Consider the following 17,303-nt stretch of genomic DNA (forward strand, 5'->3'; position numbering starts at 1 on the left):
GCCTCCAAAAATTACGAAACCACATTAAACTTTCTTTATTTTCTTTGTCTACTGGATTAACTCCGTTACGTATGTTGTCCAAATAAAATTTATTTTTCATTCCTGAACATAATAATTCTTCGCCACTCAAATATTACAAATAATTCTCTCTTTGTCTGTATGATCTCAAACCAATTTTTCCTCTAAGTAACCGATGAAAAGGTCAGTATTTTTAAAATATTTTGTTAAAATGTTTTATAATAGCTCGGAACCTTCCGAGATGCCGGATGGATATCATGCCTCTGAAATGTTTCGCCTCCATGGACGCTGACAATCAAAAGGCTTGAGTCGAAAGAAATGAAATTTGATCCTCGGAGTTCTTGGAAGTCTAATATTTCCCTGCAGAGGTCGCCAGATGTCTCTTGCGAAAATATGAGTCAATTTCACTGCACTCCATCGCTTTTCCTGTTTCCTGGATCAAAGTTAAAGTTTGTGTTTCTCAGCCAGCCAGCTATTTCACTTCTCCTGAAAATATAGGAAATTCTCCCAAGAGAAAATTAAGAAGATTGTAGAGAGTCAATACTCGATTTTCCACTTCTCACCACTGCATACTCATTCCTCCCTTCTTTACACTTTGAGTTGAGTCCCACGGGTCGAGGGGCGACCCACGTGTGTGGACTGAGCTCAGTTGGGTGCACTATTTTCTTCTTGCAGCGGAAAGTTCTGCCTAAGTGATGACTTTTTTCAGCTTCAAAGCATTTGCAAATTCTATGGAACAACCGTTCCATATTCGTCTCCCCTCAAAACCCAAAAAATCCCCTTCACCCCGACGAATTCCTCTCCTGGGCCCCTCCTTAACAGTCCCTCTTCTCTCCACCCCCTCTCCCCTCTCTACCTCTTTCTGCCCTTCAACCCTTAACACTTCTGGTGTGAAACTTGAAACAGTTCTCACTAAGTTCTTTTCTTTCGGAAGTCTCCGAAAGATATTTGCAAAGTTTCGCCGTCCTGTTTTAACCCCTTTCGCGTTCAATTCGAGCCACTGAGTGATAAAAGGATAATGGAAACATTTAAAACGCCCTCAAGATCGTCGGGAGTCTTTTGTCTGCGTCTTTCCACTCCCACTTTAGGATTTTTTTTAAAAGACATTTCATTTAAAAACGGATGTTGAATGTGTATCTTTTAGGCCTCTAATGTAATTTTCATGCATCCTTGAAACAGGGTTCGAGAATTTTTTTGCATTATAGAATTTGAAGGGAAATTTAACGTAATTAGGGCTGAGGCAAAATGGAAACATAAAGTCTGTTTTAAAAATAAAATAAAAAGTTGATTTTACTGGTGTTATACACCTCAAAGTATTTTTTGTGGTAGAGTTCACTCGTAAAAAAATTGCTTTCACAACTTCTAAGAGTTTAATACGCATAACACGCTTTTAATTGCCCAAGTCAAATTAAGGAGGTGGCATAAGCTATAACTATTCATTTAGCTTTATTTTTGTGATCCTGAAAAAATACTCACTTATTTTCATTGTCAGCGTTACTGTCATCGATTCTTTTATTGATATATTGATCAGTGCTTGCAATTCTAATAATTTATTCAGAAAAATTCCTATGCAGCTAACATGCGGCATTTTAAACCGTTGTCTTTTGTCAATGAGGTGAAACCGTTTTAGCAGAGGTGAAGTTTCATTGAAGTCAACATATTCCATAAAATGGATTAGGAATTAAGGAATTCAACCCAGAATACTATTTTGCAATATGCCAGTCGAAATTTCTGGTTATCTTGGAGGAACTTCATAAAAATTTATAGAACTTCTAGCATTCTAATGGTCTGAGTTTTTTCAAATTTAGTATAAATTATAATTTAAATTTTCCGACTGCTAAATAGGGTCAGCTTCATTGTGAGTTTCTTCACAATCTCCTTAATCATTTGTTATTTAATGATTTCTTGGACGCGCTTGAAAATATCCGGTAAATATGCAAAGGGACTTAAACTATAAGCACTTATCTCTATCATAATTAGGACATAATGCGAGATTTCTGTTGCTCTATTAATTTTTCCTGTTACTCTTGTAAATATCCTATTCAATTACCTCGCTCATATCTGCCATAAGGAGCAATTTAGGGTTGTTTAGACGTTTTTGCCCGTGGCTGATTCGGGATAAGGGAAAAAAATAACTGTCGCCCTTCTCAACGGGAAATTAGATTTCACGCGGAGTTGGGCCGTACTCGAGTTTAGTTTGTTTTCTCTTGCGCCGTGGGTAGTAGTTTGAATGCGGTGGTCTCATTTCTCTCGGCGTAAAGTCGATTGTCGTTTCAAAACACGTTCCGTGCCTCCTAGGCTCCTTCACCCTTTGAAGAACTCGGGCCTTGCAGTTCTGAAGGAGAGAGCATGGGAGAGGTTAAGTTCGCGAATTCGAGGCGAGTGACGACACGACAGAGGAAGCCGTGGGCAAATAAGCCACGTTCATGGACTCCTCTATGTTTCGTATCTCTCTCCTTCCACGGCGGATGCTAGAGGACGTGTGCCTTTCTCTCGTGGGCATCGGTGAGATCTCCGGGCGTCTTCTCACTGTGCGCTGCTTCAATACCAGGCATATTTGAAGTGCCACAAATTCAAGTACATTTCTAAAGCAAGGCATCATGAAGTACATTTAGGATTTTTAGCGCAGGCCTATTATGTATTGTCCTTTTCCCTTAAAGATTTAAGGTCATACAAAAGCAGATCATTCGTATTAACCTTTGTTCGATGAGCTCGTCAGCATTCTAGCTAAGCGCATGAGCCCATTTTCAGTATCGCAGCTTATGAGCCACTCCGAACTGAAGTGAATTACTAAGTGAATAATATACGAGTCATGCTGACGTGAGCTAATTCTATATTTTCTAAGCTTCTGTTGAATGATGTGGTTTAAAATACCAAGTTAACCCATATGTAGTTTATTTTGTTTGATATGAAACTACATTGAGACGGGATTACTAATATAACTTGACTATTTTTCAAGTAAATACTAGACACCTGAATATTCTTTTTCATTTCCAAACCTTTTGTCTAAGAGTTATTCGAATTAAAATTTTTATCTCCATCGCCAAGTACCCAGCTCGTGATTAGAGATGGATTCTAAAGCTGTTATTTATTGAGCAAATAATCTTACCCCAATTTAGCGTTATATTTGAAAAAGAGTATTTTCCGCTTTTTTCCTCAAGTTATCGAAAAATCTTTTGGCATTTTAAGTCACTTAAGTGATTACTCAAACTGAATTTATGCATTACTTATATATTTGCCGGTAAAGTGATTGAAACAGCGTTTTAGTCTGAAAAAAATAGAAAAAGAATGGAAAGATTCTTCTTTTAGTTATAAAATAATGCTAACCGAATCGAATAAACACAAACCCTTATAAAATACAGAAAGTCCAAGAGGCAATCGTTGGATTGACAGCCCATTACTCCCTAGAATACAAAGCGTTGAAGGGAAAATGCAGCCTTTTCAGGACTGGTAGCGTATAGGTATAAACAGCACAGGATTTTTTTTCACAAAAATTGTTTGCTCAACAGACCGATGGGCTATTAGGTATTAGATTAATTAAAGTAACCTAAATAGAGTTTAATGTTATCAAATGAATGTTCTCCATGCCCTCGAGCCACTAGGTACTTGTTTATTAAGCAATCCAGATTTCTCTAATTGCAAAGGTTATTTTTCTCGGTCATTTGATCAATGGGATTTAATTCATGATGGGTCTATATTCATTTAAAATCCTGGTCAATTCTTTTCTACTCTCGACATGCTGCATTTTTTGTGAATTTACTTATACATCTATTTATTCGCTAACACTCAGAGCAATATTGATATTCTGGATACATTATTATCAAGCAGTAAAACCATATTCCGGGAATCTCCACGCCTATCAGTTGCTTTTTATCACGTCCATTAACATTATGTGTGTATTATCTCAATAGTTTCAGCCTCAACTTTGTGGAAGGTCATTTTAATAAATGAAAAAGAAAAACTTTGTTCCAATACACCACTTTAGTGATGGATTGGAACACACATAAAGTGGTGGATTGGAACAAAGTTTTTCTTTTTCATTTATGATGTCTGTACTATAAAGACAGTGGAGGTTGTGAGCCAATCATAGGACTGTTTATCCTGTTAATGGAAGACTAATTGTGACATTTGTTTCCAAATTATATAATTAATAAAACTGACGGGGTTTTCATAGTTTACAATTCATCTTTACCCACTTCTGTCACACATTTTTATTCATATTTCATAAATTAATGTCATTCATTTACTCTGTAGATGAGTTAACACTCTAAGGCTACTTTTTATATGTTTCTTTTCTTAGCATAATGAAGTATAGTACATGAGCCAATTTCTCTATGAGTATGAAGTCACTCACTCTTATTACATTCTACCAAATCCTCTTCGAGACGCTTACGTAGCCATGCAAGAGTTGTTTTTCGCCCGCTCATCCCCTCATTGGATCGCTTCGTGGGGCAAATGTAAAATTTTCATCGCATTCAATCCCCCACATCATGGTCTATGCCAGCCTTTTTGCCATCTGCGTTATTCATTCGCCTTTGGCAGGCCGCATTTGGGATTTTCGGAGCGCGGTTCCCCAACCGTCAGTCCCCGAAGCTACGGGTCATAATTTTAAATGACACCAGATTGAATCATGGATAGGGAGGTAACAATAGCAGGTTTTGACTCGGCAGAACAAAGGGGAGATAAAGAAAGGCAAATGCGGTATAGGAATTGATTTCGTTTAGGAAAATAATTCCGATTTGGTGAATAACCAAACCTTTCCCTCCGATTTTTTCAGTGGTCCCAGGTTACAGAAAATCGAAACATTTTACCTGAAACTATCCCTTCTCTAAAACTCCTTTCTGTACTCTTTTTTCGTTTCGGTATTCTTTTCATTTAAATTCTTGTGGTTTTACACCATTTAGATTATTTATAGCTCAGCTTTTACAAAATAATTAAGTACTTTCAACAAATGCGGCGAGACGATCTGAGTTAATTAAGGCTTAACCGTGTTCAAATATGGCTGATGCCCTTGGGCGCCATCGTCAGAAACCTTGGTTGTGCAATATCTTTGTGTGTACCTGATATGAATATATCTGGTAAATCAAAGGAAATGCTAAAAAACGTCCCTTAATACGTGATTTCATGCGAGTTAATTAGTACAAAGTGAGTTCTATCCTCTGGTAGCCAATTAACCTTCGGTTTGAAGTTTGCATTGAAAAAATATAGAAACGTACATTCTATGAGCCCCGTATCCCGTAAAACTTGTTTGTTTACCGTAGAATGAATCGAAGTTGAGTTGATAAGTAATGCATGGATGGACTAAATTTAGTCGGCCTATTTGGTTTATAAATAATGAATCACAATTCTTCCTTCAATTCTTCTGCTCCCAAATAGGTGCGATAGTTTATTATCTTTTTATTTATAGATCCCACGTTGCATTTGACAACGCCTAAGGATCATAGGCAGTAAGCTGTCAAGTGGTCAATAATATTATGTGCGCATACCTGTTAGAAATACAAATCTACCTTGATTAAGATGCTAGAGGAAGTACCAACTGAACTGTCGTGCCTTTTACACCTACCTAAATACTCATTTTGTTAACTTTTGCGCTAATTCATTACCATCAATCGATATTTTGAACCCTTCTCGTTATCTTATGCAAAAATAGTTTAAATACCATTCGGTCTGACCCGAGGTCCGGGTTTAGATCTAGCTGACTGCGGATACATTTTGTGTTACCCAAGGTGGATGATTTGTTCGGTAATAAGCCTTTGGGTGGAACCACAGGTGACACTGTGAAATGAACGGCTCTGAAAGTGTTGATACACATATCTTAAGGTTTAGTACGAGACGATACTTACCTTTGCCGGTCAAAAACAACATTTAGGCGAGTTTCTGTGTTTTTTTACCATTTAATATCAGCATTTTTTCGTCCTCATTGAAATTTCATTTTTTTATTAAGTGAAGAGTAGCAAATCTTTTTCTCTTTGGTACTAAGCACTTTGATCTAATTTCTTCAAATATTCTTCTACTTATTCTGCTGAATCTCTCACAATATCGTTTAATACTTTTCTGTCCTGATTAAATCGTCTTTCCTTTTCATGTTCTCATTATAAACAAATCGCCAAAAAAACACTTGTAAAGAAGAATTATAGCGCATTGCAAGGCAAGAAGGAAACAAATGATAGCGGATGTGGTCGATGGCAAGAAATGTTCGTAATAATAGCCGATCGCAAGAGTGTCTGGAATGTCAATGTGTAATTACCAAGGTCTTTGGCAACATTTTTATTAACATTTCTGTGTTATTCCGTCTTTTCATATAGCTTTTAAATGCAAATTCGAATTATTTTTAGTGAGTTATGGGCTTAATGTATCCTAGCAGCGTACCGGAAATTGACTCGGAAGTGTGCTTCACCTTAGGATTTGGGAAACTGTTTATTATCGAAACGGAAGTAATTTCAGTTTATTCTGCGTTGGGAACTACACTCAAAAATCACGAGCAATTAATTAAGCAAGATAGCAATTTCCTGTCATTAAATATGCTAAAAACTTAAAATTGCGCAAACTTCATTAGCATTTTTTATTCATTTAACTTTTGACCATCTATCATTTAATAAAAATGTTAATTACAAAACCTATAATTGTTTATCTGTACCGGGAATCAAGCCACAGACCATTTTCTTGCCGAGTGACTATGCATTAAAACCGCACGAAAATCTTTTTGAATTAAAAAAAATATTGCCTTGATATTATTTATCTGCGCATTTACCCAGAGTGATAAATGTATTCGGTTTGTGTTACAGATCCGACGACATTTTTTCCAAATCAATTAAGCAGTAATAAACGGTCACGATGGATTATGAGTTTTCAAATATCTTCCTAATCTCTGATAGCTTGGCAGTATAATGGTGAGAGCGTCTGCTACTGGCTAGAGGACATGATTTTAAATCTGGGTCGAATCTGCTTAACTTCTGCTTAGTTCAATCTGTGTGATTTTTTTCAAAAATACTTGATACAAATTGGATTTTGCATGCTGTGCAGGACCTGTCAGTGTAGTTAATCATGAACTTAGTTAGGGAGTCCTCGCACGGCATCAGAAGTTTGAGGTAATACTAATGGTGTGCTGATTTGGCACAAAATATGCGGGTTCTTGTGTCAGAAAACAGTGGTGATTATACCAAGAATATTTTGTTCTTTTATAGTTAAACTGTATGATCAACGAAGTACTGAAATCGCATCCCCTCTTAATCCGTAGCAGAAGGGAAAATTAAAAATCTTGGACAGCTTCAAATCTGAGGAAGAAGGAAATAGAACGGTTTTCTTTATTGAGATAAGTCAAATGAAGCGCTAATACTTTGGAGTGGTTCGTAAACTTCTCTTCTCTTAATTTGAATCGACCGTATAAATTCTCTTACATTAAATCAATAGCAACCGATGATCGTTTGAAATCACTGTGTGATATCACACAGAAATATCTACTGCCATCGATATGAGTTTTTTTCCTGCATCAAAAAGTAATGTGTCATCAAAGCGAAATTGGCGACGAGCGTGCTGGAGAATAAAATATTTGGCTGTGATTTGCAATCCATGTCGAGGATTGAGGAGGATTCATTCGGCTGGGTTAGTGAACAAAAGCAGTTAGCCGAGATACGCCGAGGAGGCCGCCCTGTTCTCGCCGAGCATCGAGAAAGAACGTGAATGAAATGTGTGACTCGCCACGCCCTTTGGATTCCCGAGGTTTTTGTCAAGCCTCAAAGGATGCACCCCAGGGGATTCCAGTCCCAAATGGTCCCCCCGGCCCCAATCCCCCTCCCACAAGTCCCCTCCGGGCGATGAGAGGACGTCAGGGAGAGGACGTGAGAGGAGGACTTAGTAGGGAGTGGCAACTTTCCACACCCCATCCAACTCGTCCCCTCCCTTCCGATTCCTCCCACCCTCACACACTCTCTCCTCCCTCCTTGACCTCCACCAAAAATTCTCTCGCATCACTGGTAGGGACGAAGACTCCGCTCCATCACCCTTGCGACCAGCACTTCAATATCCATCCACGCTCCGTTCTCTCCACTTAATCATTCTCTCGCCTTGCGGACTTCCACACAAACAACGGAGAGCGTATCCTTTCTCGTCCCCTAGCGGCGAGAAAGAGTGAGGCTGACTGAATGGCGCCGTGGACGAGGGCCGGGAGGGTGGAGTGGTGGCGAGGGGAAGAGGAGAATGGGAGATTCGGTATAACGTGGCGATGAACGGGGAAGGAGATGGGGGTTGACGAAAATTAAAACCTTGTTTATCCTTGGCAAACTGCAACGATAAATGAGTGTGCGACACAAACAATAACTCCTCCAGCTTTGCGATTCGATTTTTTGCCGTAAATAAAAATACGTCTGCTGTGTTTAAATGGGTGGCTTTAGAAAGTAAGCACCTTTTGCGCATTTGTCAGTTCTGAATCTTCCAGTTTCTCCAACTGAATGCCCTCAAATACTCCGTTCCGTTTTCCCGTCCACCTGTTACGGTTCCTTTGTATTATTATTTTTCTAAAATTTTGGATTACAATCTCATAGGGCGATGACAAATCACAGATTTTCGGTCATCGCTCAAATGATTGATGTTGTAGAATGTAGTGTTAATTTAAAGTGGTACTTTTAATACTTCCTTGATTTATTGCAATGTTTCTGTTATAAAAGTCTTCCGACTGTGGTATTCTCAGCGAAACGTATCCGCCTTTGCTGCGGTTTAATGTGAGATAAGATTCAGTAGATTTTTCAAATTTTGGTTCACCAAGTGGGAGCAAGCGTTGCATGACTTTTCAAGAGGGAGAGGCGTATTCTCACAAAACGGGCAAGTTGTTTTACGTACTGTTTGAGGGACAGGACTTTTCTTTACTTTTGAAAATGAGATGAACAGTAAGATTCAAAACTGTATCGATGTATTTAGATCTCCCGGGTCAGTTGATTGGCCTATCTTTCCCAATTCCTAAAATATCTCCGAATAAATACGAATACTCGTATACTTCCTTACTGATTTTTTTAAATACATTCTGGTATATCGCACAAGTTTTGGACTTTCAAAAACAAAACTATTTTAGCGGTGCCTATACATTTGATATGACGACCTTGTTATTCTCTCCTATCTTCTCTTGAGTATCTTTTTTTGCAAGAAATTCATTGAATATTTATATTTTCACGCACATAAAAATATCAAGACCGATCTACTAAAAGCCCTCATTCTCTCATTCAAATGACGGCTCACTGCTGTACGATTTACTTACATGCATTGATTTTCCCATTTGTGAATATATTTACAAATTAAAGTGATAATTTTTACCAAAATTTGTTGGTTTATTAATTACCTACTGGAAGGGAGGCCCGTCTTCATAAAGTCCGACTGTTTAACGACTTTGCCTCACTGGCGTCTCTCCAAGAAAAGTAAAGTTCAAAACTTGGTTAAGTTCGGTTAAGAATTCCTTAGTTTTTCCTGTCTCCCCAGAGACTAACTGGATACCCTCAATTTTTGACATGCTATGCAAAAATAAAGGGTTACATTTTTTTAATTCATTCATTTTTCTTTGAGAGCTCATATTTAAAATTTAACAGTCCATAAGTAATAAGATTAAAAGTTGAAATTTAATGTGAATGCAAATTTTATGCAAAAGGTGCGAGCAAATTGCGCTTTTATGTAGGTAAAGGTAACATTCTGATTACACGCTCTTTCAATAGTTTCGCTCCCATGTGGTTCGAAACTTAACACGGTGAGAGTATTAAAATAATACCTTTTAATATTGTTATGGGTCAATTTTACTTTCCATGATAAAGAATACATGGTTCAATTAAAAGTTTTATGATATGTGTTATGCGATAGCTTTCAAAAAATGACTTTAATTTCAGAGCCTCCCACTTTATAGTAGACCGTTGCGGTCCAGATGTACAATAAAAAACAAACAAAATTGCACGGTAAATGGAGCAGTATTTTAAATCCTGTTATGTTTCTACTCTAAATAACACAGAAACTGATTCTTCCGCAATTTAATCGAAAAATTTAGTTATCCTGAAACATTTTAATGAATTCGTTTTGTACGGTCTCACATGTAAATTTCATGTTTCAACAGAAGGGCACAACACTCCGTTTCCTTCTCTGTAAGTAACATAATTTGTAAAACTCCAGCGCTAACTCATAGTTTGGTTTTTCTAGTTTACGCCTGAGAGAAAACTCAGACATACTATTATATGTTTTGCTTTTGAAGGAGTACCAGGAAAAATGTTCTGAAACGCAAGGTTGATTTAAATTGCATTAGTTACTATTTTTATGCTAATCATTTTGATGAAAGTTAAATTAATTTAGGTCAAATTATCATGAAAAAAATCCACCCTACTACAAAGTACACTGTTTCCCATATCTTCCTCATTTAGTCTTGATTTTACCTTTAATCCACAATTTTCTCACCCCATATTTTAATCATCACCTCGCCCCTACTTATGTTGTTATGTCGAGAGAACACCGTGTTCTTAATTTTTTTCGCTTTATCTTATCCCTTCTTACAACTCTGCGCTCCAGTTGACGATATTCTCTTTGTAGTTCGCGAGCATTGTATGCTACATGTCTTTTCGCGTCAATTCCATTCCATAAAAATATTAATTGTGCGAATTAATGTATTTATTTGAGATGAAATGCAAAAATTGCATATTTTTTCCACTCGTTTTCTCTTCGCCATAATTGAATACACCCGCCGCTCTCGATGCACGAAATCGCTGATCGAAGGCCCTAGATTTCACGCGCGGGACACTGCCCCGGAATAGAAAACGTACGCCCTCGCCCGACCTAGCACTCACCGAATACCGGCTAGACCCACTCTCCTATCCCCTCCCCCACCCGCCTATTGATCCCGGCTCCGTGTCTCCTGTTGCCATGGGTTACGAGATGGCGTCCTCCTCACCCTCTCTCGCTCCTCCATCCCATCCCGTCCACCACTCCCCTCCGTCCCTCCCGCCCCCCACCTCGGATTCCTCTCGGAACCCCCACAGTCGCCGGCGGATAAATCCCGGCCACGTCTCTCTCTCTCTCTTACCCCGCCCTCTTCCTTTCCCGAAACAGTCCCGGCCTCGAAAACACACTCCCCCTGACTCCCACCCGCCTTCATCTCCCCACTTCCCCATCCAGATCGAGGTGCTTAGGCACCTTGTTGGGTGGCGGGAATCGCCCGGCAACAACACCGTACTCGGCCGTCCTAATGGCTGGTTGGCTGGATGCTCGCGAGGAAACGCCGACATTTGGTAACTTCTGCACTCATAGTGTCATGGTGATACATGCCGTGACCGCGAGTAGTCATTTGCACGAGGTGCCCTCTCTGCGAGGATACGGATGCACGCGCGGGTGTGAACCCCTCCCTCGCTTGGGGGTTGCCCAGTCGCCCTGCACAAGCTATACAAATTCGGCGCGAATGAAATTTTATCGAAGAAGTGAAAGAATGAATGGCTGCGTTGCCCAAAAATGAATCTAGAATGTCAAATGAGCTGTGGTCAAGGAGGATATTCAAAATTGACGTCATGGCTAATTACATAAAGTAACATCGGTCTTACTGTAATTGAAACCTTTCTCCCTGTAATTCGCTATTGGGCCATTGATGGATGTGGTCAACACCAATAGCGGTCGTTAGTACCTAAAAGAGCTTAGCACGCATCCCAAGACCTGATTTATCACACGCTCTTGTTTCTGTGTTAGCCAATGACCAATTCGCAAAGAGATGATCCTCCCACGTATACTCAGGCTTTGAAGATTCTGTTCCGAAATTTAAATGCAAATATGCTGCCGAAATATCCTTCCACGACCATCTTGTTTTTCACAAAGAAAGTTTGAATGAGTGACAGAGTTAATCGAGAGAATTTCTACCCCAGGTATTAAATGCGTCCAAAAACTGGGAAAACAATTCAGCATATTTTTCCTCCATAAAAAATGAAAAAAAAATTGGAGCGATTGTAAATAAGGCACTCCGACAGCTGTGATTGTATTATTGATCTCTTTTTTTGAAAAACACCATTTGGGAGCATCGTATCCAGCCCCCGACACTATGCCAAGAAGCCCGGCTAGTCGTAAGTATATCCAGGTTAGAAGCATTGGTAAAATAAGTTAACTCTTTGATGCCAGTACCGTTAAATTCATCACAACAGGGAAAATATGGTCTCGGCAAAAAGTTAGTTAATATATGTAGACCATAACTCATGATAGGGGGCGGTGTTTTAGACTAGTGGGTAAAGTGGTCGGCTACCTAGCGAAAGTTTCGAATCCTATAGAAGAACTCAATTTTAAAATTAAATGTACAATCCTTGAATATATGTATTTAACACGCCTCGTAGGAGTTAGTTTGCGATTATCTCTACCCTCACTAATCAAAATCAGCCTTTGGCTTCATTACTTTGGTGTTAGTTAAACTCGGATAAATCATTTACCATATACAAAGGAACTTCTCTCCCTGATTCCTTAATAATGATCTTTTAATCCTCTTTTCACCTGATTTTGATGATACAATGTTTTTGCAGGGAGAACTTTATTACAGAAGGGAAAATATTGCTGAAAATAACCATATTTCATAAACGCCACCAAAATATTTTTGATAATACCGTATTTGGTAAAAATTTGGTATTTTAATCTCTTCTTTAGGTAGTAAATAAATAAATAAATATATATATATATATATATATATATATATATATATATATATATATATATATATATATGTCATATATTACCTCTTCTTGGTCTGTCGTTAATCTTAAACGTATTCAAAAGCGCCAAGGAGGTACTGTTTAACGCCGGAATAACGGAATACATTATCTTGAGAACAATGAGCCATTTAATGGATCATGTCCATTTTGAAAACTGTTAGATTTTGCTCCTGATCATATGAAAATAAGTATTGGTTACCCACCCAGAAGGTCTGGGTTCCAATCCAGGAGGCAACAGATCTTTTTCAGTAGTATCCCGATCCCTACTTGAGGTTTTTTCTGGAGTGCATTTTAGTGAGTACGCCGACCGTCGGATGGGACGTTAAACTGCGGATCCCTTGGCGCCTCTCGTTAAGAGTAGGCCAATGCCGACGCCGAGTCTCTCTACACCCTTCCTCTTATCCCATCCATTTCTAATCGCGCTAATGATCTCAGCTGTGGGTCCTCTAAATATACTACTAGATGCTGTATACCACAGTTGTGTTCGTTCGTTCGTTCGGTGTGGACGTAGCGTATGAACTAAAGGTTCATACGCTACGTCCTCGCATGAAAATCTGAACGAGCACCGTGGGACCTAGATGGGCGGCTTACATTTATGCAACCTACGTCGCGCTCGAGGAAAGTAGCATACAGAAAACCATTTCCTTCACGGTTGAAAAACAAATTATTGCTACAAAAAGTTTAATACTAATAGGCGTGGCACCAAATTACTCTGAAACACCACTAAAATACAACAAATAAAATATATCAAGGGAATAATATGAACCTTAGGGAGTAATACGGGACGTTTAATCAAATTTTTTAGCATAGTCGCCTCAACAGAACGTTTTTTAGTACACAAATAGGCATGAAATCTTCCTTAAATGATTCGGACATTAGAAAGAATCACATTAGGTAAATCCTCGGAAAATTTCATAATTTTCATGTGTGTTATCAGGCTTGACAAGCTTGTATATGCATTTCAGTCTGGATTTGGTTTGATAAAATTGTTTAAAAATACTCAATTATATTTTTTGCGACCCTTTTATACTTTATACATATATATGTATACGAATATATATATATATATATATATATATATATATATATATACATATATATATATACATATATATATTTTTCATATATATATATATACATATATATGCATATACATTTATATGCAGTTAAATTGTTGTTACACTGAAAAAAAGTATATTTAATGGAGAAATAATATTTATGGAATGAACAAATGGAAAAAGTTTCGCATGAACCCATTCTAAGTATACGACTGTAAATTTACGGCAGCACAGTAAATTTCTTACAAGCATGTCACTTAAAGTCTGAAAGACTCCCTCCCTCTGACTGGACTGCTAGGAGTTAAAACAGATTGTTTTAAGTCTGCACGGGAATAGTGGACCATATTCATAAAATTTCGCACCAAGGGGAGATATCATGAGGAAATGTTTCTTATCCCTATGAATTCATAACACGGTGCTTGATTTGATATGGCTGGCTCTTGGTTTATTAAATATTTCACGAGGGCCTTTGAATTCGTAGAAGTTACCAGCTTAATGAGCATTAAATGAGTTTTCTTAAGTTATATCCATGGCTGTTACGAGGTTATTAATCCAGAAAGTGTAACCCTTACTCTCTAGGATTATTCCCGTCTTGTGCCAGTCATCATAATGCTTAGAAAACGTTGAATATCGAACCCTGGGCCTATTATTTTATTCTTAGCAGTTTAAGCAAACCGGGTTTCATTATCGTAAGCGAACCCATCCACGACTATTTTTTTTAAAAAGGTTCTCTTTCAAAGAGACTTTCCAACGAAGCTGTGTTGCTCAAAATACGTAAATGTCCTTGTTGGCCGTTGTCGGCTTATTTCACCGTAAGAAGCTAGATTACCGGAGCATTTCCCACTAGAAAGTCTCATTTTCCTAGACTGTGGGCTCAACTTAATTTTTATAGAGAGTTCATACATGTTTGTACTATATTAATTACTTTAATATAAATTATTATTTTATAGATTCATATATGATTACCTTTCGGTTTTTGATGGGAAATGTAAAATTTATTCAAAATAATATTATTGCAATAGACCACTGTGAGAGCATATCAATAAATTGATAGGGCAAATTATTAGATTTAATTTGATGATTTGAAGTTAATTATAATAGTATTATTTCATGTTTGAGGAATTCGTAACGAAATTTATATCTAATTGCATAATTATCCAAGATTCCCGCCGTTGTTCTTCATTATTACTCAGGAAGTTCTCTCGGGTTTCCCACCGGGTCAGGTTGCAGTACACCGACATTTCGAAGGCTGACTCTGCCATCGTCTTCTGGGTGAAGTCTTACCATACGCCGGGAAAACCTGGGATCCTTCATTCATTATTATTGTTTCCCTTTATAGCTATGCTGATATATGTGCAATTTTGATGTAGTATTCTTTTAAATATAATGGTAGCAGTATTCAACTAGAGCAATATAAAGACTCAAGTGATAATAGTCTACTTTAAATTATTTTAAGAAATACAATACAACCCTTTATTTTTCTAGCAAGTCAAGCAAATATTTTCCTAGGTCGTATGTGCTCTCGGTCTTTAATAGAAAAAATGATTTTTGGCATCATTATTTTACAAAATGCAATAGCCACTATTTTTTTGTTAATGTGAAAGTCGAAGTTAGTTTTATCGTGTGTTATCAGTTTGACATAAATGTTTCTCACAAAAAGAGTACAGTTATTTGTTAAAACCTCCATTGAGATCACCTCCACTGTTTAAACTAATATGTAAACAGTGTCAACGTTGCAGAAATTCTCTTTCGTGAATTGAAGTGGGCGGGTGGAGATTTTGAATTTGTTTCTTCTGTTCATTGTCAAATGTTTTTAATTTATTGCTAGTGGGTAATTTTTTTCTTCTGTGCATAAGTACTATTCTGGGGTTCATTCCCCGAACTTAATCGACCGTTTTTTTTGGGATGAATAAAACTAAACATTTAACCTTAAAATATAAATCCTTATTCTTTAATCATATAGCCACTAGGGATATAAATCCCTTTATGGGTACTTATATTTCCTTTAATCCTTATCCTTTTATTGCTTTGAAATATTAAGTAATTCCTTTCTCTTTGTTGGAAAATATCGTAAATGATTATTTATCGGTGAATACTATCATATTTCACAGTGTATCTAAAAATTGACTTATCTTTTAAAGTATTTGTTTCACTCTTTTTGTTTTAAACGAACGAAATCTTTGTAAGACGTGTATCAATATCGAATTGCCTTGAAATATTTTCCAAGTTTCCACATTTGATTTGTAAAATATTTAGTCCTTTTACGCATAGACATCAAATACATAGCTGCAAACATCTTAATTAATGAATCACACTCTCATTTACAAATAATCATTTTGAAAATAAGTTCGTCGTGCACAAGTTTTCCTCTGTTTTATGATCTGAACTTGAGAAATTTATACGTTAAATCTCTGGAGGGTTGAGAATAAAAGCTTTATCTGCGTTCCATAATTTAATTTTCTTATGCGAGGTCTAAGTTATGCATGTGATCACAGACCTTTGATCCTAATTATATTTAGATGTTAACATTGAATTATGGTTATTGATCTCCGTCAAAATGTTTAATTTTTAATCCAGTTCAAGTCAAAAATCTAAAAGGACATGTTGCAAAAATATGGCTCTAATCTTTGTGTATTCTCTCTTTGTTTCATAATGATCATAAAAGACGGCCTGCAAGGTTGAGTCCCATTCGTGCAGACATGCTACAAAACCGGCCAACAGGGAGAAGAACCAAAACCAAAAGTGCATTCCTTGTAAGTACCTCCATTATCATTACTCTACCAGTAACACATTTTAGGCCTTTCTCCGATTAAAACGTCTCTCCATCTATACACAATCCTTGATCTGGTGAGACAGCCGTTTAGTCCTTTCAAGCGTGCCAACTTTTATATTTCTTCTTAGAAAGAGGACTTTCAAAAGTTACATATCCTTTCCCCTGCACTAGGCCATGTGCACGCGGAGATACGCATTAATCCTGCAAGCATGTTCCAACGACTTTCAGATACCAGGCAACCAAATGGTCCCATCCCATTAACCGGCCGTTAACGATCCTTGATATAATGACGACGACAAATAAATTACCAATTGATGCTGGACATAAAATGAGGAATATGGCATTTTAGTTTAATGGTGCATTTAAAGGTATGAAGTTCAATATCATAGCTTTAAAATGGCAACTTTTTGAAGCGAGGAAGAAAGAGGAGTACAATACTCCAGCAGTTATACCGTGATGAGTCCATTGGTGACGTCAGTAAATAACAAATTTAACCGCTAATATCAAAACTAGCATTATAAGAAACGGCCAGAGTATATATGAATAATTTATACAATAGTAAATATATTGATTTAACAGAATCATTTTTTATAATCTTAAACTTCTATCGAAATATTTGCGACGCCTATCGACACTAAATCACTTAAACTGGAGAGCGTTTTGTTTTAGGTTAAATACATTTTTTTAAATTGTATTCAGAATTGTGTCCCCTTGCTAAGACAAAATGCCATTTCTGGCCAATTTTTCAAGCTATTCTAT

The 17,303-nt window shown here is 37.4% G+C and overlaps 1 protein-coding gene across 1 annotated transcript in view; it reads left to right on the top strand.

Annotated features, from left to right (window-relative positions):
• Ptp36E (protein tyrosine phosphatase 36E) overlaps nucleotides 1–17,303 on the top strand; it is a 309,100-nt gene that overhangs the window by 270,057 nt on the left and 21,740 nt on the right. Inside the window, exon 3 of the mRNA XM_071598635.1 lies at nucleotides 16,437–16,524. Within this exon, the coding sequence (XP_071454736.1) occupies nucleotides 16,437–16,524 (88 nt within the window). The remainder of the gene's footprint in view (nucleotides 1–16,436; nucleotides 16,525–17,303) is intronic.

The sequence above is a fragment of the Hetaerina americana genome, unplaced genomic scaffold (assembly GCF_022747635.1).
Source record: "Hetaerina americana unplaced genomic scaffold, ioHetAmer1.1.p SCAF_10, whole genome shotgun sequence".
In the NCBI taxonomy this organism is placed as follows: domain Eukaryota; kingdom Metazoa; phylum Arthropoda; class Insecta; order Odonata; family Calopterygidae; genus Hetaerina; species Hetaerina americana.